This window comes from Pristiophorus japonicus, chromosome 13, assembly GCF_044704955.1.
Source record: "Pristiophorus japonicus isolate sPriJap1 chromosome 13, sPriJap1.hap1, whole genome shotgun sequence".
NCBI lineage: Eukaryota > Metazoa > Chordata > Chondrichthyes > Pristiophoridae > Pristiophorus > Pristiophorus japonicus.
Genome location: NC_091989.1, coordinates 155,995,852 through 156,020,173, shown reverse-complemented (window position 1 = coordinate 156,020,173; position 24,322 = coordinate 155,995,852). Strand labels below are relative to the sequence as shown.

Below are 24,322 nucleotides of genomic sequence, written 5' to 3'. Positions count from 1 at the left end.
TAGTGGAAGGCTCACCATTGATTTCCTACTCTAGGCAAATTCTCATTATGGGAGTACTGCTTTCACTCTTATAGAAGTTTTCCACAGCCTGTGGATACAATAGAAGGAATGTATAATCCACCTAAATTTGACAATTGTCATTAAAAAAAATTTTTTTTTTAAACAGGTTTTTAGTTTTTAGTTTGCAGACTCTTTCAATGCCAATTGGGGCACAACAAATAAAAACTGTAACTTGACAAATTTGAAAGGAACCTCAACAAATCAAATTAAAATGTTGTTTTAGGGGTGATGATGCACTCCAGTCCCTCTGGTGCCCACCGGTCGCGGAAGACCTCGAGTGTGCCGATGGACACCGTGTGTCCCATCTACATAGCCGCTGAAGAAAGGCAGGCAGTCTGGCCAAACGACCACCTCGACCTCCGACTGCCTGGACCAGTTGATGGCCCCCTTGGCCAAGCCCAGGAGCAGTCCTATGAGAAGGCCTGCCTGCTCCCTCCCCCCCACACTGGGTGACCAAAGATCAGGAGCGTGGGACTAAAGTGCAACTAAAAATCAAGGAGCAACCCCTTCAAATAGTGGAAGAGGGGCTGCAACCTCTCACACTACGTACATGTGGAACACGGACTCCTCCAGGCCGCAGAAAATGCAGGTGACCTGGGAGTCTGTGAACCGACTTAAAACTTTATTGCAAGGGACTGCCCCATGCAACACCCTCCAGGCCAAGTCCCCAATAGATACAGGGAGGACTCCCGCATAGAGAGCCCTCCATTGGGGGGGGCCCCGCCTCCTCCGGACGGCAAGATAGTGTGCTTAGGCGTGTCCGGATGACAAAATAGAGGGTGTGCCAGAGCAGCCGGTACAGGAATCCCCTCCGGGCAGAACAGAAAGGCATAGAAGGGATTTCCCGGAGGCTATTCAAGTTTTGAGGTGCCGGCTCCTGAGGGAGTCCTGAGGGAGATTTCAAAGCCTGGCGCTAATGAGGAATTCCGTCCGGACAGGGGTCAGTTCGGATGAGATCGCCCCACATGCTTGAGCCTCCTCAACACACTCAGGGCTCAGTGTTACTTTTAGCGACTCGATGGCTTTGGCCATGGGTCGGAAGTTGACCCTGGACAGGCGCTGTGCCAGCTCCTCTGGCGCTATCCAACCCGCTCCTCCACCATCCTGAAGGTCCCTTGCCAGACACAGCCCTGCCCTCCATCAGCCACATGAACCCACAGTCATGGAGGTGCGAATTCCTAAGCACTGGCTCCTGAAGGACAGCCGCCACTCCTGACGGGTAAAACTGCATTTGCAGGCGACCTTGTTCCAAAATCTGATCATAAGGGAAGTTTCTCTCTCAGATAATTAGCTGCCATTTTAGAGATAAACTTCCCTCAGCAAGGACTCTCTAATTGACCTCACGTTATGCTTATTTAGAGCAATTGACTGTGATCTTAGACAAATATTAAGTACAGTTCCATCTTAGCTTTCCACCAAGCAGTTCCTTTACATCAATTAGAAAAGACTATCAAAACATAAACATGCCCCTTGTTATTTATGTAATAATTCATTGTCCATTCCATGGTATAATGATCATATCTCTATAAATCAGTATATCCTACCAACTTACTGCTGTAGGTTCCCTATTTGTTCAGTTATGATTGAATCATATTTGCACCACAGTAACACCAAGATGTGATTTGTTGCTGGTTTATGAAAATGTTTGAGACAATCAAGTACAAGATTGACACTTTGAATTTTGTTGGATGCACTTGATTGACGTCTTATATTTTAGTATATTCTGGTGGATCTCCCATGCTGTTGCCAATGGAAAGTCAGGAAAAAGTGAATATCTACCAGTGCATTAGTGATAGTGATGTGGCAAAATTATGGAGAGCTGGAGTATGAAGCCCCATCTAGCGGTAGAGATGTGAAGCTGCAGGCATGATAGGTAACTTTATAATGGAAAAATCTTATTGAGACACCTCCTAGATACATGATATAATGATGATGCCCAAATCAAGAGTGTGACATACAAAGAAAATCGAATGGATAGATAATCTTTCAGAGAAGCAGAATTCTAGTGATACATCAAAGCATTTATACGTAAAACTTTGTACCGTATTTCCAGTCAGTCTGCGGCTTGTCTGTACATCATAGCCAGTCCAACAACAACTTGCATTTATATAGCGTCTTTTGTAGAAATATGCAGGCTATGGCAACATAAGATGGAAAGACCCGAGAGTAAGGTTAAGGTGCCTTGAACATAGAAATGAATTACTAATTGAAACTGAAGTTTAGTCAATCCTCCCTTAGCCAGTAACAATTATAAACTAATCATGGGAAATAAAGCTGAGAATAAACTAACCATCAGGGCAGACGAATGTGTAATCAAAGGAGATGGGGCAGATTATAGAATAGTATTCATTCATTTTGTAGAATTTACCAATATTTCGCAAACATTTCTGGTACCTTTCCCCTGCAGAGGAGAAGAATCCCTTTCTGGACTTTTAAAATGGATGGAAAAAAAAACTTCAGGACACAAATGAGTTTAAAGGGGCAGACGACGCCTGCAGAGGATAAAAGGGGATGCATTCATGGAGACCCCCCCCCCAGTGTTTGGACTCATAGGAAAGGGAATTTAATTTGGAACTCAATAAACATTTTGGTATCCTAGGAAAAACTATGAGGAAGATACCTAAGAGCTTTACAAGTTTAAGATCTCTAAAGGAGCATTTTGGAACAGACTGCCAGAACAGGGGGGTGGGACTTCACTCAGTTTGGACATTGGAGCTAATCAAATTGTCTGGGAACTGTTCACCCTCAAAACTTGCCCCTAGAAAACATTAGCATTTAAACAATCGACCATGGAAGAAACAGTATCACCTCACCCAGAGGATCCAAATGTCACATACATATTCCAACACCTTTTCAACAGGCATAGAAATATCTGGCTCAGGCCAGACTAGCACAATGGATGAGAACTCGTCAACTTCAAAAAGCCTATTAATGCCAGATTAAAACCACTTAATCAAGTTTCAGTTAGCTGGGCTGCACAATCGAACCAAAGAGCTGGGCCAGATTCGGTGGGAGATAAGGAAGCCTTTTTTGGGGTATATCTATTCCCAGTTTTACAAGGAAAGATACACAGGCTCGGACACAGACTCGAACACAGACTCGGACACAAGCAGCAGGAGCTGGGGAGTGAAGAAATGGAATAGTGAAGGAAACGACTAGAACTCATCAAGAACTGACCGAGCACGAGGCCCACGAAATGGAAGGATGTCAGCAACCAAATTGACAACCACTCTACAATCTACTTCTGAATGACCCAACGGGTGAGAAATTACCAAAAAGGACTAACTAAAACTATTCCGAACCAAAGAAAGTGGGTGCTTACCCCATACATCTAAAACGCAACTTACCGCATCAACGGACGCACCCCAACTGAAGACTACGCAGTCCGAAGTCCTCTCCTCCGTCCGGGGTACAGCTCGCCTAGAAGGCCAAGTGCAGCGAACCCCGAAACCGCAATTCACCGGCAACTGCCAAAAGGGATTGTTGAGCATAGCCCCTGAACCCCCAGAGCTATAACGTAGTTAGTTAGGGGAATTGGGAGGGGGGAGGCTGGGATAACTTGTGTAAATGTACCTGCATTCTTCTCTTTACCCCATTTAGAGTTTAAGCTGTATTCTTTTCCCCACAGGCTGTAATTTGACATTTTATTCAATGTATTGTACCCCTCAGGGTGTATTGGTATTACTATTCTGTGTGTGTTATTAAAGGTGTGCCTTTTTACTTTTTAACACAATAAAGCCATACCTGCTTCCTACCTTGAAACCAATTGTCTGTCCAACTCTGTCACAGTCCCTTCATAATTCCAGTGTCTAGAACCAAGGGTATGGGAGCGATTCGGAACCGTTCATATAAGGTCAGAAGCGAAAGCTGGCCCCCTGAAAATCACCCCTTATAATTTATAGGTGCTCCCTCGTATCGAGGATGACTTGTTTCCATGCCAAAAAGGGATGAGTTTACAGGTGTTTCAATGAAGGACCTGATATTCCAGGTCCCGAACTACATGGCTATTGCAGGGTGGAATTTTTTAACGTGTGGTGGCCATTGCACAACAGCTACCACACGGGCTTGACAGAGCTAGGTCTTGGTCCAGTGGCAAGGATTAACCAAGATGACTGGAGATCAGCTCTGCTGCACAGACCTAGTGCACGTACATATTGCAGTGCGGGCTGGCTTGTGCTGCCCCTGGGCCCTCGCCTTCTCTGGGCCCCGAACTCTCACCTCTCCTAGGCCCCGATCACGTCCCTCTACCAACTCTTGCCGCTCCTGCTGTACCTGCTCACGCTCGAATCAGCATAACCCTCTATTCCCTACTCCCTTATATGCTTGTCTAGCCTCCTCTTAAAATGTATCTGTATTATTCGCTTCAACCACTAGTATACACCCCACCTAGGCAACAAGAACCTAGGAACTACCCTCAAGAGAAGCTGGACCTTAAGCTAGGAGCTTAAAGCAGGACACCAGTGGCGGAGACGGATCACCTCTGTTAACGGGTAATACGAGCACAAGTAGTGAGGCTTATGTGCTGTTTTATATGTTGTTTGTACTTTAATTCTACTTTGGGAAATAAAGTTTATTTGGCTTAAACGTAATGTTTGTCAACGACTTTCTTTCAATACTCAAAGTCCCACCAAATTGTTGCGACTGTAGTGAGTAAATACCCACTGAGTAAACTGTCTACAAACCTACAGTGAGTTTGGGGCAACACTTATAACATAGTAAAACAGGAGCATTATCAAACAAAATTTGACACTGAGTCACATAAGGAGATATTAGGGCAAATGAAAAAGGTTGGTTTTAAAGAGCATCTTAAAAGAAGGAAAAACAGGTTAAGGCAGAGAGTTTGAGAGAGAAAATTCCAATAGGTACCAGTCTCAATTTGATAACTGCACTATAACTGTAGCACAAGAGATATCATTTATATTTGATGCTCACGCATCGAGCTAACTCAACATTTCTGTTTTTCTTGGAACAAGATATCTTCATTCATCTTATCATCCTTTTTATACTGTATTCAGCATCATTGCATTAGATATTATATTGTAAAACCGATCATGTCTTGAAGTCTTCAAAGTGTGAAAAATTGGTCAAGCTTGGTGGTTGAATGTTATTTCATCTAAGGGGCTTATCTGTACAAATCCCCTGCATCTTTGAGTCTTTAGTAAGCCTGCCAATGAAAGGGGTCATTTTAGGTTTGAATTGCTCTAGCAAAGAGGCAGCACAGATAAGAAGGGGCGAATGGCCTCCTTTTGCGCTGTAAATTTCTATGGTTCTATACCTGTACCTTATCAGCTTACTTTCAACAACAGTTAAATCTAATGATCTTTAAACTATTGACAGGTTCAAGGAAATTCCTACCACCCTGGCTAAACCATTTTTGTTTGTTTTCCGCTCATGCACTATGATGCTTGTAAAACCCCCGACTAAAATTGCAATAATAAGGTAATACATGTATCAGGAATTATCCATTAATTGTTAAAGAAATGTTACAAAAAATGGCAATCTTCATATAGAAATAAAAACATTTAAACACAACCTATGGTTGCCATACCATCTCTTCTCTGTTCTGTATTTTAATTTAAATTATAATTTTACTCAATTTCTGACGGTATTTTATTCTAACCTTAAAATGCTTTCTTTATTTAAAATCTTGCACTTGCCTCTTTTGTTCTGCCTCCTGCTCTCAGTCTCCATTTTGGGAGGATTGAACAATATTACAAAATTATCTTTTGATTGGCTAAATACCATCAAAAACATTTTTTCAACCAATCGTGGCAAAGACCCAAAGGTTGACAGAGTTGCATCAAAAATGTGGCCCTGCCAATTGTCAATGCAATTTTTAGCAGCATATCCACAACTATTTTAGTTGTGAACAAGTGCCCCCTGATTAAAGGGGAGGTCACACTCCAAAAACTTTTCAAGTGCCTCCTTGTTTTTTTTTTCAGCATATCCACATAGACACAGCCCAACAACAGCTGGACAAAGTTAACTCAGCTAGGAAGAAGGAGCCTACTGCTTCAACACCTCGAGGGAGAGGAGGAGATCAAGAACTACAACAGTGCTACCAAGGCATTGGAAAGAGGGGAAAAGAAGGATAAAAATAACAGTGCTATATTAGATTGATTGTAAACTGATAAGACCTCTTAGATCAGATTGACGACAAACTGTTGAAACTCCTTTAATGTGAAGTATTAATAGTTACAGTCTTAAATTAGAATGACTATAAATTACAGAGACCCTGTTTGTGTGGGTTATTAATACAATTAGTCTCAGATCAGATTGATTAAAAGCATCCCCGAATTCACTGGGAATTTGGATGCTTTAAGGTATCACAGTTATAATGTTTGCTGGTGTGGTGAGGATGCTATAATTGATATCAACACACAGAGTACAAAGGGGATTTAGATTTCACTATAGTTTCCACTACTATTTGCAGTCCATTGACCTTGATTGCAAGTAGGACAACAGGATTCAGTCAGACGGTCCACTCCAGAGATGTGAGTACATAATCTAATTAGTAAGTTAATTAGCGTCTCTTGTGCCTCGTGGCACATGAGGCAACCCATTTCCTCTACCGCTGTCTGTCCAGAGCAAGATATTTGACTCAGATTGGAGTATCATCTTGCCTTATAAATCGAGCAGATCATGGTTTTCCATAGTTGCTGTTTATATTTGTATGTCTGTAGTAGTCTCACCTTGAATTGTTTCCGCAACGAAAGACATTTTTACGTGGACAGGTCATTATTCTGACTCAACCCCCTACCAAGAGGGCCCTACTGTCTTCAGTCTGGCTCCTACCTTTTGACCTGTGTGGCTTGGGTGAAAGAAGAAAGAGAGACTTGAACTTATTTAGCACCTTTCACAACCACCGGATGTCTCAAAGCGCTTTACAGCCAGTGAAGAACTTTTAAAGCGTAGTCGCCGTTGTAATAATGTAGAAAACATGGCAACCAATTTGCACACAAGCTCCCACAAACAGCAATGTGATAATGACCAGATAATCTGATTTTTTTTTTGTTATGTTGATTGAGGGATAAATATTGGCCAGTTCACCAGGGATAACTCCCCTGCTCTTCTTTGAAATAGTGCCATTGGATTTTTTATGTCCACTTGAGACAGCAGATAGCAGGTTTAACGTCTTATCTGAAATATGGCACCTCTGACAGTGTAGCGCTCCATCAGCACTGCATTGGAGTGTCAGCCTAGATTTTTTATGCTCAAGTCCCTGGAAGTGAGAGTGCTACCCAGTGAGCCACAGCTGACAAATACCAAAATTGGGTGACCATACCAAAAGTTATATCTCTGCCAGCACTGCAGTCAGCAGGCAAGCCTTCACACCATATCAAGGTCATCATCATAGGCAGTCCCTCGGAATCGAGGAAGACTTGCTTCCACTCTAAAAAATGAGTCCTTAGGTGGCTGAACAGTCCAATATGAGAAGCACAGTCCCTGTCACAGGTGGGACAGATAGTCATTGAGGGAAGGGGAGGGTGGGACTGGTTTGCCGCATGCTCTTTCCGCTTGATTTCTGATGCTCTCGACAATGAGACTCGAGGTGCTCAGCGCCCTCCCAAATGCACTTTCTCCACTTAGGGCGGTCTTTGGCCAGGGACTCCCAGTTGTCAATGGGGTTGTTGCACTTTATCAGGGAGGCTTTGAGGGTGTCCTTGAAACATTTCCTCTGCGCACCTTCGGCTCGTTTGCCATGAAGGAGTTCCGAGTCTGGAAGGAGGAGAGCATGCCGGGAGATCTCAGAGATGCAGTGATCATGACCATCTTTAAACTACAACTACACTGTTATCAGCCACTGGGAAAGTCGTTGCTAGAGTCCTTCTCAACCGTCTTCTCCCTGTGGCTGAGGAGCTCCTCCCGGAGTCACAGTGCGGATTTCATCCCCTACGGGGTGCAACAGACGTGATTTTTACAGCGCGACAGCTGCAAGAAAAATGCAGGGAACAGCACCAGCCTTTATACATGGCCTTCTTCGACCTTACAAAGGCCTTTGATACTGTCAAGCGATGCCCCTAAACGTCCGTCACCATCCTCCACCTGCTCCACGACGACATACAGGCCGTGATCCTTACCAACGGATCCATTACAGACCCAATCCACATCCGGACCAGGACCAAGCAGGGCTGCGTCATCGCCCCAACCGTCTTCTCAATCTTTCTTGCTGACATGCTCTACCTCACAGTCAACAAGCTCCCTGCTGGAGTGGAACTAAACTACAGAACCAGTGGGAACATGTTCAACCTTCGTCATCTCCAGACCAGGTCCAAGACCACCACAACCTCTGTCGTTGAGCTACAGTACGCGGATGACGCTTACGTCTGCGCACATACAGAGGCTGAACTCCAAGTCATAGTCAACATGTTCACTGAGGCGTATGAAAGCATGAGCCTTACGCTAAACATCTGTAAGACAAAGGTCCTCCACCAACCTGTCCCCGCCGCATAGCACTGCCCCCCAGTCATCAAGATCCACGGTGCGGCCCTGGACAACGTGGACCATTTCCCAAGAACCTCTGGAGCCTCTTATCAACAAGAGCAGACACTGACGATGAGATTCAACACCACCTCCAGTGCGCCTGTGCAGCCTTCGGCCTCCTGAGGAAAAGAGTGTTCGAAGACCAGGCCCTCAAATCTGCCACCAAGCTCATGGTCTACAGGGCTGTAGTAATACCTGCCCTCCTGTATTGCTCAGAAACATGGACTATATATAATAGACTCCTGTATGGCTCAGAGACATGGACCATGTACAGTAGACACCTCAAGTCGCTGGAGAAATACCACCAACCATGTCTCCGGAAGATCCTGCAAATCCCCTGGGAGGACAGACACACCAACGTTAGCGTCCTCGAACAAGCCAATATCCCCAGCATTGAAGCACTGACCACACTTGATCAGCTCCGCTGGGCAGGCCACATTGTTCACATGCCTGACACGAGACTCCCAAAACATCAAGGTGCAGTCTCAAAGGAAGTACATAATCTAAGATGAAATTTCAGTGCAGTGATGGTGTACTGCACTATCGGAGGTGCGGTCTTTCAGATGAAAGACAGCAAGGTCCCATCTGCTCCCCCAGGTATATCTAAAAGATCCCTTGGGACTATTTTTTTTAAATAAAAGCAAGCAGTTTTCCCAGTGACCTTGCCAATATTTTTCTTTAACGAACATTACTACAACAACTTGCATTTACATAGTCCCTTTAACCTAGTAAAACCAAAACAAATGATCTGGTCATTTATTTTATTACTGTTTGTGGAACTTTGGTGCCCTGTAAGTTGGCTGCCATGTTCCCTAGATTTCATTTTAATTACACATCAAAAGTACTTAATTGGCTGTGAACTGCTTTGGGACATCCTGTGGATGTGAAAAGCAATACATAAATGCAAGGTCTTTCTTTCATTCATGAGGGGTTATAGACTGAAGAATAGCTGAAGAAGTTTATAGGATTTAAGGGGTAAAATGGATGCAGTGGGCAAGGATTCTCGGTTTTGATATATTGATCTATGAAGACAATAAAACATGAAAATGACGTGTTAGAAAATACCATGTCCTGGGAGTTATCCTGCAGGCATTCACAGAAGTGGTCATCTCTCTCTACTGCTGCTGTGCAATTTGCCTGGGCACCCGGTAGCCATCACCTTAAGAAAAAGCTTTGCATTTATATAACACCTTTCACGACCTCAGGAGGCCCCAAAGTGCTTTACAGCCAATTAAGTACTTTTGAAGTGTAGTCACTGTCATAATGTGTGAAACACGGCAGCCAATTTGTGCACAGCAAGCCCACAAACAGCAATGTTATAATGACCAGGAATGGGCCTGAATTTGTGGTCCCTACCGGTGCGTATGCCTGTAGGGGGCCCCGCTGGTTCTGGGTTTAGGTACGTGAAGCGCATGCGCCTAAATGCAGAACTTGCGATCAGTCAAGAATCCTCTTGACAGATCCACGCATCTGAAAGTAAAGGGCCTCCGCGGGCAGAGAGTTGGGCTATTTGCTCAATAAATTCCCTTCAAATTCTTACAACTGATAAAAGCAGGCATAAAGACTTTTAAAGTACAGAAAAATACATTAAATAAAATAATTTAAACATTTAAAATCCTGTTGAATAAGCTACATTTATTTTTAGACCTTCAAAATATGTAAATTTATTTTTCAAAAAATTAAATTTTTGTTTTAAATAATTAAATTCCATTTTTATTAATTTGAAATATGTGATGGTTTTTTTAAAAGTTATTTTCAGTGTGTGTGTTTTTGGGGTATTCCCATTCATACTTATGATGATTCTGTCCTATTCGGGGTATGAATGGGAATACCCCTACTCTGATAGGTTGAACCGGCCCACGTGATCCCAGTGATGCGTACGAAACCTATACGCTCCTGGCTCCTGGGACACTTGGGCCTTCGCCCAGAACTTTACGGGCCACCGGGTACTTTCGTAGAAATTTCTGAGGTCGGAGGCGCTCGCCCGCGGGAATCCTCCAAAGCCAATTTCTGGGCCTAAATGTTATAGTGATGTTGATTGAGGGATAAATGTTGGCCAGATAACTCCCGTGCTCTTCTCCAAAATAGTACCATGGGATCTTTTACGTCCAGTTGAACGAGCAGACGGGACTTTGGGGAAGGGAGCACTTATTTCCGACTGGTCTACCTCTACTAGAACCTCCACACCACCATCTGCAAACCTCAGAATGTTCTGGTGGGTTTTTTCTCCAACTGTCCCAAGGCTGGGATTAGTTGCAGTGGAAGTGTTGATTCCACCCACATTAAAGATTGCAGTTAGCAGAGGAAGGTTTGATCCATCGACCTCTGGGTTATGGGCCCAGCACGCTTCCGCTGCGCCACTCTGCTGCTGGTTCCAACTGTCCCAATGTTAAGCTGTAGAAAGTCACCTGTCCTTTAAGAGGAGCAGGGAGCCTTGACGTGACAGGAGCCCCGCCCCGCCCCGCCCCCTGGGCCTCTCTGTTCCGCTCCCCGCACGTTAAGTGCTGTCCGTGTTGCTAGGGACGGTGCGAGGATGTGTTCGCAGACGGATGAGGAGAAGTTGCAGCAGGTGCGTTGCGCGATCAGGACCATCCCCGATTTCCCCAAGCAGGGCATCTTGTTTCGGTGAGTTTCTCTGGCGGCGCTGCCGCCTCTCTCGGTGACTGGGGCCGTGTGCCGTGTGCCGTGTGCCCGTGAGGCGTTGGCTTCACCGTCCCTCAGTGCTTGCGACTTTTTATCATTAGCCATAAACAAACCGCTTCTGGCAACAAACATAGGCACATGGTGGGCATTTATTGGGTAATACTTGGAAGAGGAAGTGCAAATACCCGTCCCCCCGGATTGGATCATTGTGGCACTGATTGCCCTAAAGCTAAAGTTATTTCAGGAAAACCAATCGGGCTTTCCTTGAACCGCCCCGCAACTGGCTCCAAGCCGTCTAAAAGGAAAATCTGCCCTTTAACACAAAGAAACGTGAAGAAGTTGGCCACATGTCCAGCTGCAGTGAAAGGGTGCAGAATACGCGTGGGAAAGACCAAAACTAGGGGCCATAAATATAAGGTCGTCACTAATCAATAAAGGAATTTAAGAGCAACTTTTTCATGCAGAATGTAAGTATGAATGGCGATCACTTAAAAAAACACATGAAATAAAATTTAAAAATTACATATTTAAAATTAATTAAAATGCCATTTTAATTAAATATTTTAAACAAATTTAATTTGGGGGGGAGATTAATATGTTTTAACGGGGCTAAAAATAAATGTATAAATGACTGATGATGTTTTATATTTCTATTTATTTTAAACTTTTACACTCCGGCCTAAGAATTTCAAGGGCATTCGTTGGGCAGATAGCTCAACTCTCCGCCTGTGGAGGCCCATTTCTTCTGGGTTTCCGCCCATGCGCAGTGCATGCCTTAACTCGGAACTTGCGGGGCCCCTATGGGTGTGCACACACCTTGTATGCGCCCGTAGGGGCCGCAAATACAGCCCCATTATGATTAGGCAGAGTCAACGTGGTTTTATGAAAGGGAAATTGTGTTTGACAAATAAGTTAAGAGTTTTTTGAAGATGTAACTCTTAGGATGGATAAGGGGGAACCAGTGGATGTAGTGTGTTTGGATTTTCAAAAAGCATTCAATAAGGTGCCACAAAAATTAGGACTCATGGGATTGGGAGTAATATATTGGCATGGATTGAGGATTGGTTAATGCACAAAAAACAGAATAGGAATAAAATAAATATTTAATTAAATGGCATTTTAATTTTTTTCGGTTTGGCAGGTTGCAACTAGTGGGGTACCACATGGATCAATGGTTGAGCCTCAGCTATTTTATAATCTATATTATTGACTTAAATGAAGGGACTGGGTGTAACTTATACAAGTTTGCTGATGATACAAAGGTGGGAAATTAAGTTGTGAGGAGGATGCAAAGAGGCTGTAGAGAGATATTGACAGGTTGACTGAGTGGCCACGAACATGGCAAATGGAATACAATGTGGGGAAGTGTGAAGTTATCCACTTTGGTAGGAAAAACAAAAAAGCAGACTATTTTTTGAATGGCAAGAGACTGAGGAATGTTTGCATTCAGAGGGACCTGGGTGTCCTTGTACATGAATCACCGAGCGTTACCATGCAGATATAGCAAGCAATTAGGAAAACAAATGATATATTTGCTTTTGTTACAAAGGGATTGGAGTGTAAGAGTAAATAAGTCTTACTACAATTATACAGGGCATTGGTGAGGCCACACCTGGAGTAAGTACTGTGTCCCGTTCTGGTCTCCTTACCTAAGGAAAGACATAATTGCCTTAGAGGGAGTGCAACAAGACTGGTTCCTAGGATGAGGAGAGCTTGAGTAGACTAGGCCTATATTTCCTAGAGTTTAGAAGATTGCGAGGTGATCTAATTGAAACATATAAAATTCTTAAGGGGCTTGACTGGGTTAATGCTGAGCAGATGTTTTCCCTGACTGGGGAATTTAGAACATGGGGTCACAGTCTCAAAATAAAAGATCGGCCATTTAGGACTGAGATGAGGAGAAATTTCTTCACTCAAAAAGGTTGGGGATCTTTGGAATTCTGTGCCCCAGAGAGTTGTGGATGCTCTGTTGTTGAGTATGTTCAAGACTCAGGCCGACTTTTAAATTTTTGGGAACTAAGGGATATGGGGATAGTGCGGGAAGGTGGAGTTGAGGTAGAAGATCAGTCATGATCTGTTGAATGGTGGAGCAGGCTCGACGGGCCAAATGGCCTATTCCAGCTCCTTTTTCTTATGTTCTTATGCTTTCTTCCAAAACCTTTGCATTTTGTTCCTCTTGTAACTCTCATCCAACTCTTGTTTTGCATCAGTTCCTTTTGAAAAGCTTTAAAGTTAATCTGTTGGGAATAAATTGTTTATACCCTACATTTCAACAGTGACTACACTTTTAAAGTAATGAATTGGCTGTGAAGTGCTTTGGGATGCTCCAAAGTCATGAAAGATGCTATATAAAAGCAAGTTTTATGTTTTCTATTCAACATTAGTACTAATCAAAGATCATTGGATCTAATAGCTAAATACAGGTACCAGTAGTTTCTGCAGGTGTTCTCCAAGTAACCAATGTAATTTTGGTGGAAGATCAGTGGAAACCCTGAATAAATATTTTGTATCAGTCTTTATGGTAGAGGACACTAACAATATTCCAACAGTAGATAGCCAAGGGGTTATGGGGGGGAGGAGCTTAACACATTCATAATCACTAAGGAGGTGGTACTCTGTAAAATAATGGGACTAAAGGCAGATAAATCCCCTGGACTTGATTGCTTGCATCCTAGGGTCTTAAGAGAAGTAACGGCAGGGATTGAGGATGCATTGGTTGTAATTTACCAAAATTCCCTGGATTCTGGGGAGGCCCCAGCAGATTGGAAAACTGCAAATGTGATGCCCCCTTTTTTTTAAAAAACGTGGCAGACAAAAAGCAGGAAACTATAGACCAGTTAGCCTAACGCCTGTGGTTGGGAAAATGTTGGAGTCCATTATTAAAGAAGCAGTAGCAGGACATTTGGAAAAGCATAATTCGGTCAGGCACAGTCAGCATGGATTTATGAAGGGGATGTCAGGTTTGACAAATTTGCTGGAGTTCTTAAGGATGTAACAAACAGAGTGGATAAAGGGGAACCAGTGGATGTGTATTTTGACTTTCAGAAGGCATTTGACAAGATGCCACATAAAAGCTTATTGCGCAAGATAAAAGTTCACGGGGTTGGGGGTAATATATTAGCATGGCTAAAGGATTGGCTAACTAACAGAGAACAGAGTCAGGATAAATGGTTTATTCTCTGCTTGGCAACCAGTAACTAGTGGGGAGCCGCAGGGATCAGTATTTACAATCTATATTAACGACTTGGAAGAAGGGACTGAGTGTAATGTAGCCAAGTTTGCTGATGATACAAAGATGGGAGGAAAAGCAATGTGTGAGGAGGACACAAAATCTGCAAAAGGATATAGACAGGCTAGGTGAGTGGGCAAAAATTTGGCAGATGGAGTATAATGTTAGAAAGTGCGAGGACATGCACTTTGGCAGAAAAAAAAATCAAAGAGCAAATTATTATTTAAATGGAGAAACATTGCAAAGTGCCGCAGTACAGTGGGACCTGGGGGTACTTGTGCATGAAACGCAAAAGGGTAGTGTGCAGGTACAGCAAGTGATCAGGAAGGCCAATGGAATCTTGGCCTTTATTGCAAAAGGGATGGAGTATAAAAGCAGGGAAGTCTTGCTGCAGCTATATAAGGTATTGGTGAGGCCACACCTGGAATACTGCATGCAGTTTTGGTTTTCATATTTACGAAAGGATATACTTGCTTTGGAGGCAGTTCAGAGAAGATTCACTAGGTTGATTCCGGGGATGAGGGGTTTGACTTATGAGGAAAGGTTGAGTAGGTTGGGCCTCTACTCATTGGAATTCAGAAGAATGAGAGCTGATCTTATCGAAACGTATAAGATTGAGGGGGGCTTGACAAAGTGGATGCAGCGAGGATGTTTCCACTGATCGGGGAGACTAGAACTAGAGGGCATAATCTTAGAATAACGGGCCGCCCATTTAAAACAGAGATGAGGAGAAATTTCTTCTGAGGGTTGTAAATCTGTGGAATTCGCTGCCTCCGAGAGCTCTGGAAGCTGGGACATTGAATAAATTTAAGACAGAAATAGACAGTTTCTTAAATGATAAGGGGTTATGGGGAGCAGGCAGGGAATTGGAGCTGAATCCATGATCAGATCAGCCATGATCTTATTGAATGGCGGAGCAGGCTCGAGGGGCCGTATGGCCTACTCCTGTTCCTATTTCTTATGTAAAGGACAAAAATTATAATTGGGAAACATTGAACATTGCATGTTTCAAAAATAAATTCTGTCAAATACAAGGTAATCTCCTGTAACATTACTCACAGCAATGAGGGTTCAAAGAACACGTGGACCAATAGGCACGGAATTAGTGCAATAGTGAAGGGTAAGAAGAATATCAGTCCCTGCAATGGACTGATAAAGTCAAGGCTCATGAGGAAGGCGAGGTAGTTGAAAATTGGTGAATATATCATATAATGTGATCATCATCTTTTTTGGTAAGTTTTAAGAATTCTTAAATTATGCATACAATTACTATGTTAAATATTGTTTACGGGAATATAGTGGGGGATATATATAATGCAACAGTCTGAAAAAGTATTGTTATGTGATTTAGTCACCCTGTTCCTGAGGAAGAGAGTGTTTGAAGATCAGGACCTCAAATCTGGCACGAAGGTTATGGTCTATAGGGTAGAAGTGATACCCAGCCTCCTATATGCTACGAGACGTGAACTATATACAGCAGCCACCTCAAAGTGCTGGAGATGTACCACCAGCACTGCCTCCATAAGATCCTGCAAATCCACTGGGAGGATAGACGCACCAATGTCAGTGTTCTCGCTCAGGCCAACATCCCCAACATCGAAGCACTGACCACACTTGACCAGCTCCATTGGGAAGGCCACATCGTCCGCATGCCCAACACGAGACTCTCAAAGCAAACGTTCTATTCGGAACTCCTGCACGGCAAGTGAGCCCCAGGTGGGCAGAGGAAACGTTTCAAGGACATCCTCCAAGCCTCCTTGATAAAGTGCAATATTCCCACTGACACCTGGGAATCCCTGGTCCAAGACCGCCCAAAGTAGAGGAAGAGCATCTGGGAGGGCGCAGAACACCTCGAGTCTCTTCGCCGAGCGCATGCAGAAATAAAGCACAGGCAGTGAAAGGAGCGTGCGGCAAACGAGACTCCCCTCCCACCCTTTCCTTCAACCACTGTCTGTCCCATTTGTGACGGAGACTGTAATTCCCGCATTGGACTGTGCAGTCACCTAAGAACTCACTTTTAGAGTGGAAGCAAGTCTTCCTCGATTTTGAGGGCCTGCCTATGATAATGATTCCTCATAACTCTTCCTCCCAGATTGTGGTCATGAAGCAATATCACCACTACTGGAAGAATTTTAAAATTTAAATTAGATTTGAATTTCTTTGGACTTACAAACATATGACCCTGTTCCCACTTTACTGCTGTCTCCCTTCCTGGCCCCCATGTTAGCTGATATTGTTAACTGTTTTCTCTCTTCAGGTACTGTTCCCCAAATCTGCCATCATCACCCCCTCCTCCAAAAAAGAAACCTTGAACCCTCTATTTTTGCAAACTACCACAACATCTCCAACTTCCTTTTCCTCTCAAGTCCTCGAATGTGTTGTCGCCTCTCAAATCCACGCCCATCGTTCCCGGAACGCCATGTTTGAATCCCTCCAATCAAGTTTCCACCCCTGCCACAGTATTGAAATGGCTCTTATTTGCAGCCTTTGACACAGTTGACCCCACCATCCTCCTCCATCGCCTCTCCACTGTCGCCCAGCTGAGTGAGACTGCACTTGCCTGGTTCCATTTGTATCCATCCAGTTATAGCCAGAAAATCACCTACAATGGTTTCTCTTCCTGCTCCCGCACCGTTGCCTCTGGTATGCCCCAAGGATCTATCCATGACCCCCATCTCATCTATGTGCTGCCCCTTGGAGACATCAAGAGAAAACGCCATGTAAGATTCCACATGTATGGTGATGACACCCAGCTTTACCTCCCACCTCTCCCAACCTCCTCCATTGTCTCTAAATTGTCAGACTGCTTCTCTGACATCCAGTACTGGATGAGCAGAAATTTTCTCCAACAAAATATTGGGAAAACCGAAGCTATTGTCTTCGATCCACGTCACAAACTCCGTTCCCTAGCCACTGACTCCATCCCCCTGTCTGGCAACTATCTGAAGCTGAACCAGACTGTTCACAACTTTGGCGTCGTATTTGACCCCGCCATGAGCTTCCTACCACATATCCTTACCATCACTAAGACCGCCTATTTCCACTTCCATAACATCACCGGACTCCGCCCATGCTTCGGCTCATCCGCTGCTGAATCTCTCATCCGTACCTTTATTACCGCTAGACTCTTCTGGCCGGCCTCCCATCTTCCACCCTCCATAAACATTAAGGTCATCCAAAACTGTTGCCTGTATCCTAACTCGCACCAAGTTCCATTCACCCATCGCCCCTGCGCTCACTGATCTACATTGGCTCCCGGTTGAGCAACACCTCAATTTTAAAATTCTCATCCTTGTTTTCGAATCCATCTATGGCCTCTTCCCTCCCTATTGCTGTAATCTCCTCCAGCCCTACAACCCTCCAAGATATCTGCATTCCACCAATTCTGGCCTCTTGCACATCCCCTATTTTAAACACCCCACCATTGGTGGCTGTGCCTTCAGCTGCCAAGACCCTAAGTTATGGAGTTTTCTCTCTACCTCTCTTTCCTCCTTTTTAAGACAGTCTACAAAACCAACCTCTTCGACCAAGCTTTTGGTCATCTGCGCTAATAGCTCCGTGTGTGGCTCAGTGTTAAATTTTGTTTGAAGCACCTTGAGAAGCTTTACTATGTAAAAGATATATATAAATGCAAGTTGTTGCAATATGATGGAGTAGAAAAGACCAGCTAGTCTATTGCTCCTGCTCCACACAGTCATGATGCCATAAGCATCATCATTCACAACAAACCCAACTCACCAGTAGTTTTGTCCAAGTGTAACTTATAAGTGTGTCCCCTTGTCCCTGCCCCCCGCCGTCCCAACCTATCTAATTGAAATAATCTGTCAATATAAGCAGTTTAGTCCCTTTATTATTTTAAAGATATATACCTCTAAAAGATTGCCCGTCTATGCATAAATGGACCCAGCTTTTTATGCCTATATGGGTAATGTGTTTTAGATTGGATCTCATTCTCGCAGCCTTCTTTTGAACCTTCTCCAAAGTCTCTCTCAGTTGTCATTGAAAGAAATTCCATGCATTAAGAACAAACCCTATCCAGTTAATTAGACCTACGGGCACGGAAAAATATTTATTTGCACTTGTGCAACATTTTATATGCAGTGAGCTATTTTTATAGATTTATGCCATGCAGTGCAAAGGATATCATACTTGATATAATGAATATAAGACTTCAGATAACATTGGTAAGTAATAGAAAGAACTTGCATTTATATAAACCATTTCATGTCCTTGTGACATCCCAAAGCATTTAACAGCTAGTGAATACCTTATGAAATGTATTCACTTTTTAGGTAATTCTCACTACCTTTTGACATTTGGAAATCCATTCATTAAACATATAGTGATCAGCATCTGGCTTTGGGAGTCACTATAAAGTTCATAAGTGTTTCACTGCTGTGTTCATATAATAACTCGGAGTGCCACAAGTCCAAGATCAAATAAACAAAAACATTGCCGTAATAAAACTGCTGAAATGTAGTTTGGTTCTGTCTTCCGTTTTCTTCATTATGTCTCTTCTATATTTGTTATTTTCACTTGATTTTGTAATGTACCCTATCCTTATATATTTTTTTTAAATGTATTAATTTTTCTGATTTCTATTTCTCCACCACCACTTGAAGAAGCAATCTGGAAGCTGGAAACTCCCTGGAATCGAAACAGCACATTTGCACACAGCTCCCTATGATCCAATTACCTGCAACTGAGTGCCCAATTAAATAGCACTTCAAGTGACTCCAACTAGGATTACTGGCGGGTTGCATGCTGGTTGGGGCTTTAGTGATATGTTAAAATTGTGTCGAGGTCCTAATGACATCATAGGACCTGGAATTACATGCATGTCTCTGGTGGATACCATGTCTAAAAAAGTGCGATTAAAATGACAATCAGCGGGAACAGGTCCATAAGTATTCTGAAGCAATTTTAACAGTGCATCTACCTTGTTCCTGCCACCGGTGTTCTGTCAGATTAGAGGTAAAATACTTGGGAGTCGTCAACATAAGGTGAATAGTCTGTCACCATAGTGAAGCATTAATCGATATGGCTCAATGGACCAAAATCAAGAAGAAAGTTGTAAATAAAACCATTGAAATTACTTAAAATTTATCTAATACTTAATCTGTCAATCAGACTATTGACATTTCAATTTCCTGTATCCTTTGAAATGTTTCCTTTTCAAATGTATATCCATTTTTCTTTTTAAAACCTATATTGCATTCTACGTCCACCTCTGCTTCTAGTAGGGTATTCCTTTTGCATTAAAAAAAACTTCTAACCTCTCCCTTTGTTCTCTTGGTAATAAATTTATGCACTCTAGTTACTGACTCATTAATCAGTGCAAATCATTTTTTTCCTATATATCTTAAACATTAACCCTTCTAAAAGATCTTCACTTAACCTGCTCTTTCCCAGTGAATAGAGTTCCAGTTTCTTTAATCTTTTTCATTTGTTTACTGCTCAGACAAGATGGTGCTGGGCCACTATCTAGCAATTAGCAATTTAGTGGCTTCGGAGAGTAGGCATGGCAGCTTCCCCCTCTGAAGGGCATTAGTAAACCATTCGGGTTTGTGCAACAATCTGACAACTTTCATAGTTGTTTTTTTTTATTGTGCCAGCCCATAAAGTACACAATTTATTGAGCTGAATTCAGTAGTTTCACGGTGGGATAATGAACTCTCATCCTCTTGATTGCTAATCCAAAACTATAACCACTACGCTATTGTACCCAGTAGTGTCTCTTTTTATAATTAAAGCCTCTCGTCTCTGGTATTATCCTAGTGAATCTTTACTGTATCCTTTCTGTAAGAGAAAGAAAGAAAACAATGGTCCTAATACTGACCCCTGGGGGATATCACTGTTTACATCCCTCCAATTCAAAAGCCATGCATCAACCACTATTTTTTGTTTATTGCCCTTTAGCCAACTCCCTATCCATGCTGCCACATGCCCTTTAATACTGTGGATCTTACTTATATTTATCAAGAGCCTCCTATGCAGAGTTGTTCATAACATTTGAGAGGAAATTAGATAAGCCACCTCTACTTACACACAAAAAATACAACACATGAATGCCTTGAGAAAGAGATGATCCAGTCAGCTCCTTCCACTTTGTATAGACAAATTTATAACTGCCCCGGAATGCATAAATTGCAGTAAGTGTTTAATCTAGTTAACGCCTACCGTTTACAATTGATGACAACAGACACATTATTACTCTTCTACAAAAAGTAAAAACCTGCAGATACTGGAAATCTTGAAACAAAATCAAAAAATGCTGGAAACGCCCAGCAGGTCAATTGGTGTCTGTGGAGAGAACAGATGAGTTGGCGTTACTGGTGTAGACCCTTTTCAGAACTCTTCATTCTGTTATGAAAAAGGGTCCACATCACAAATATGAACTCCTCTGTTCTCACCACAGATGTTCTCCACCGATCTTGGCTGACCTGTTGAGTGTTTCCAGCATTATCAGTTTTACTTATTACTCTTCTATTTTTCAGAGACATCTGCCCTCTTTTGAAAGATCCTAAAGCCTTCAATGCAGTTATTGAACTATTTGAAGATCATTTGAAAAAAAAGTTTCCCCAGATTCATTTAATTTTGGGTAAGTCTGAGAGTTATATTAAAAGGGATCTTGCCCTTTAATTGAATCTTTTAGCAGAGGAGGGCTTGGGCAGAGCCTTTGCGAGTGTGGTTCAGCCTTCATTCTCTTCTCAATGCTATGATTCCATAGGCTATAGTGCTTCACACATGTGGCTATTGTTATTGGACTTTGACAGGCAGTGCAAAGACATGGGATATACAGGATCTACGGCACAGAAACAGGCCATTTGGCCCAACCAGTCCATGCAGACAGGATACGCCAGTGGATGAAGGCACCGTCCAATAGCTTAAGCGTTACCAGAATTCCTGGTCTATGTTGAGTTAATTGATTTCCTCACCCTTGAGCTAGCGAGGGAAAATCTGCCAGGGCTTTCATTTCTGATCACTATCCAATGGCCTGTGGTGTAGGGTAAGGATAGATCTGCGATAGCACAATCCTATAGCCTGCTAATATTCTTTATTTTGAAATGCTTTTGAAAATGGTCACTTGAGTGAGGTACTGGAGCCTTGTTGGCATTTGAGGAACTATATCCCAGCAAGAGTTATTGCCTTTAGGTAAGAGGTGGGAGATTTTATTTAAATTGTTGAGGCAAAAATCTTAAGAGGAGGAATTAGAAAGGCTAATTAAAGTGACAGTTCAAAAGAACATGTTAATTAATAGAAACATAGAAAATAGGTGCAGGAGTAGGCCATTCAGCCCTTCGAGCCTGCACCGCCATTCAATGAGTTCATGGCTGAACATGCAACTTTAGTACCCCATTCCTGCTTTCTCGCCATATCCCTTGATCCCCCTAGTAGTAAGGACTACATCTAACTCCTTTTTGAATATATTTAGTGAATTGGCTCAACAACTTTCTGTGGTAGAGAATTCCACAGGTTCACCACTCTCTGGGTGAAGAAGTTTCTCCTCATCTCGGTCCTAAATGGCTTACCCCTTATCCTTAGACTGTGACCCCTGGTTCTGGACTTCCCCAACATTAATAACAACATAAGAACATAAGAATTAGGAACAGGAGTAGGCCATCTAGACCCTCGAGCCTGCTCCGCCACCCAACAAGATCACGGCTGATCTGGCCGTGGACTCAGCTCCACTTACCCGCCCGCTCCCCATAACCCTTAATTCCCTTATTGGTTAAAAATCTATCTATCTCTGATTTGAATATATTCAATGAGCTGGCCTCAACTGCTTCCTTGGGCAGAGAATGCTGGTAAAAACTTGGGAAAGAAACTAATGGATAATATTTATTAAAAGAAAATCTTGGGTAAAGTGACAATATAATCCCTAAGGGTAGTATGGAATATGCAATTGCTGAAGCTTAGTTTGTCACCTGCATTTCCAAATCACTCTCACTTCTTTGAAGTGTTGTTATAGCTCTTATCATCCATAAAATCTGTCCTCGCTGAAATTACAGGAATTTTTATATGTAGTGGTTTACTGGGAAATAACATTGCTGTATATATTATAAGCTGTTAAATTCTAAGGGACAGTAATTCTATTATTGTGTTCACAGGGTTAGATGCCCGTGGATTCCTATTTGGCCCAGTTCTGGCACATAGACTTGGAATTGGTTTTGTGCCAATTCGAAAGAAAGGGAAGCTGCCAGGGCCAACCTTTTCTGTAAGCTATCAACTAGAATATGGAGAGGTAATTTTTAATGTATAATCCTGCATTAAAAAGTGAAATATTGTAGCCTGGTAATATAAAAGTGTCAGAATGCCACCAAATTTCTGAAAGACTTGTTTTCTCTTTTTTTCGAGGCTGAAATTGAGATAGAATCTGATAGTGTACAAGCAAAGCAGAAAGTTGTCATTGTTGATGATTTACTTGCAACTGGAGGTACGGAATGTATGGTTAACTTTGTATACTGCATTTACACAGAAATGTGGGCCCAGAATTTGCTGGAGCGGGACATCTGACCACTGAGTTGGCTTTTTTGCAGGGCTAATGGCAAAGTGGCACAAATTGTCCAGAAATGTCCTTGACACAAATTTTGGGTAATTTACACACTAATAATGGTGTGCACTTTAACCTTGTGTTATTTTGCCAGCAAATTCTGGGCTGTTATGAGATCTGCGCTCCTCAAAATCTGCCCTCTTGAGCATCCCTGATTACAAATGCTCAACCATTGGTGGCTGTGCCTTCAACTGCCTAGGCCCCAAGCTCTGGAACTCCCTCCCCCAACCTCTCCGCCTCTCTCCCTCTCGTTCCTCCTTTAAGACCCTCCTTAAAACCTACCTCTTTGACCAAGCTTTTGTCATCTGCTGTAATTTCTTATGTGGCTCGGTGTCAAATGTATTTGTTTTGTCTTATAGCGCGCCTGTGTAGAGCCTTGGGACGTTTAATTATGTTAATGGTGCTATATAAATACAAGTTGTTGTCATGTTTACTAAGTACTGTGGAAAGACCACAGTATAGTAATATTACCATTCCAGTCCTGGCATGCCGTGCATTTTTGATAGTTTAGAGCAAAAGTATAAAAGTTTGTTCAAATTCCTGACCAGGTACAAAGTTATAGAAATTTGTTTTAAAAAGGCAAATAATTGAATCCTATTATATTATATTTTTGTCTTTGGTGCAGGTACTCTGTCGGCTGCCTGTGCCTTGATGAAGAAAGTGGGAGCTGATATTCTTGAGTGTTTAGTAGTGATTGAATTGAAGGAACTGAATGGTGTAAAGAAACTGAATTCTGTGCCTTTCCACTCACTGGTGCAGTTCTAAACAACTGTGTCTTTCTGAATCAGAATTGCCCATGCACATTTAATTCAATAACTGTCATGCAGGTCTACCCTTCTTCATAGGGACTGACTCAAAATGATTTGCTGTGTTTGTACAGTATTTGGCCATTTAAGCTACATTTAATTAAAGCAGCCAAAAAATCCTCTGATCCATGTTTGATTACTTTAGCTAGTAATTGTGTAGAATGATGTCTACTAACCTACACCTTTGCACCTCAATACCTATATCTCAGTTTAACATTATTTGCAAAGAAAATTAAAACAAGTTAAAGAACAGTATAATTTCAAATTAAATTACCTAGATTTAAAAACTTCTAATATTTTATCCAGCATAAAACCGGATTTTAAAAATACAAGGAATATATAAACTGTTCACTGAAAAATAGGAGTCTAGAAAGAAAATAGAAAAGTCACTTGGAATACTTGTGTGATTTATTTCTTAAGGAAACAACTTTTTTCCACATTTTTATGTAATTTTCACTTTTTTCAAAGGCAATGATTCCTTTTGTGGGTTGACGTTCCATGGGTGCTGGTTGTTCTCTGGTCCCTGATCCAAGTGACCATTAATTC

The 24,322-nt window shown here is 42.5% G+C and overlaps 1 protein-coding gene across 1 annotated transcript; it reads left to right on the top strand.

The window, feature by feature from the left end:
- The first annotated feature begins 10,988 nt into the window (after positions 1–10,988).
- On the top strand, positions 10,989–23,901 carry aprt (adenine phosphoribosyltransferase). The gene is made up of 5 exons (XM_070898187.1): positions 10,989–11,169; positions 20,914–21,017; positions 22,528–22,661; positions 22,775–22,853; positions 23,596–23,901. The coding sequence occupies exons 1-5, from the start codon at positions 11,078–11,080 to the stop codon at positions 23,733–23,735; spliced, it is 549 nt and encodes a 182-aa protein (XP_070754288.1). The 5' UTR covers positions 10,989–11,077; the 3' UTR covers positions 23,736–23,901.
- The last annotated feature ends 421 nt before the right edge of the window (positions 23,902–24,322 follow it).

What these genes read in the sequence shown, in the direction of transcription:
- aprt (XM_070898187.1), top strand. Translation starts at nt 11,078, where the DNA reads ATGTGTTCGCAGACGGATGAGGAGAAGTTGCAGCAGGTGCGTTGCGCG. An exon ending in AAGCAGGGCATCTTGTTTCG is followed by an intron (nt 11,170 to 20,913) that starts GTGAGTTTCTCT and finishes TCTATTTTTCAG; the next exon opens with AGACATCTGCCCTCTTTTGA. An exon ending in ATCAACTAGAATATGGAGAG is followed by an intron (nt 22,662 to 22,774) that starts GTAATTTTTAAT and finishes CTTTTTTTCGAG; the next exon opens with GCTGAAATTGAGATAGAATC.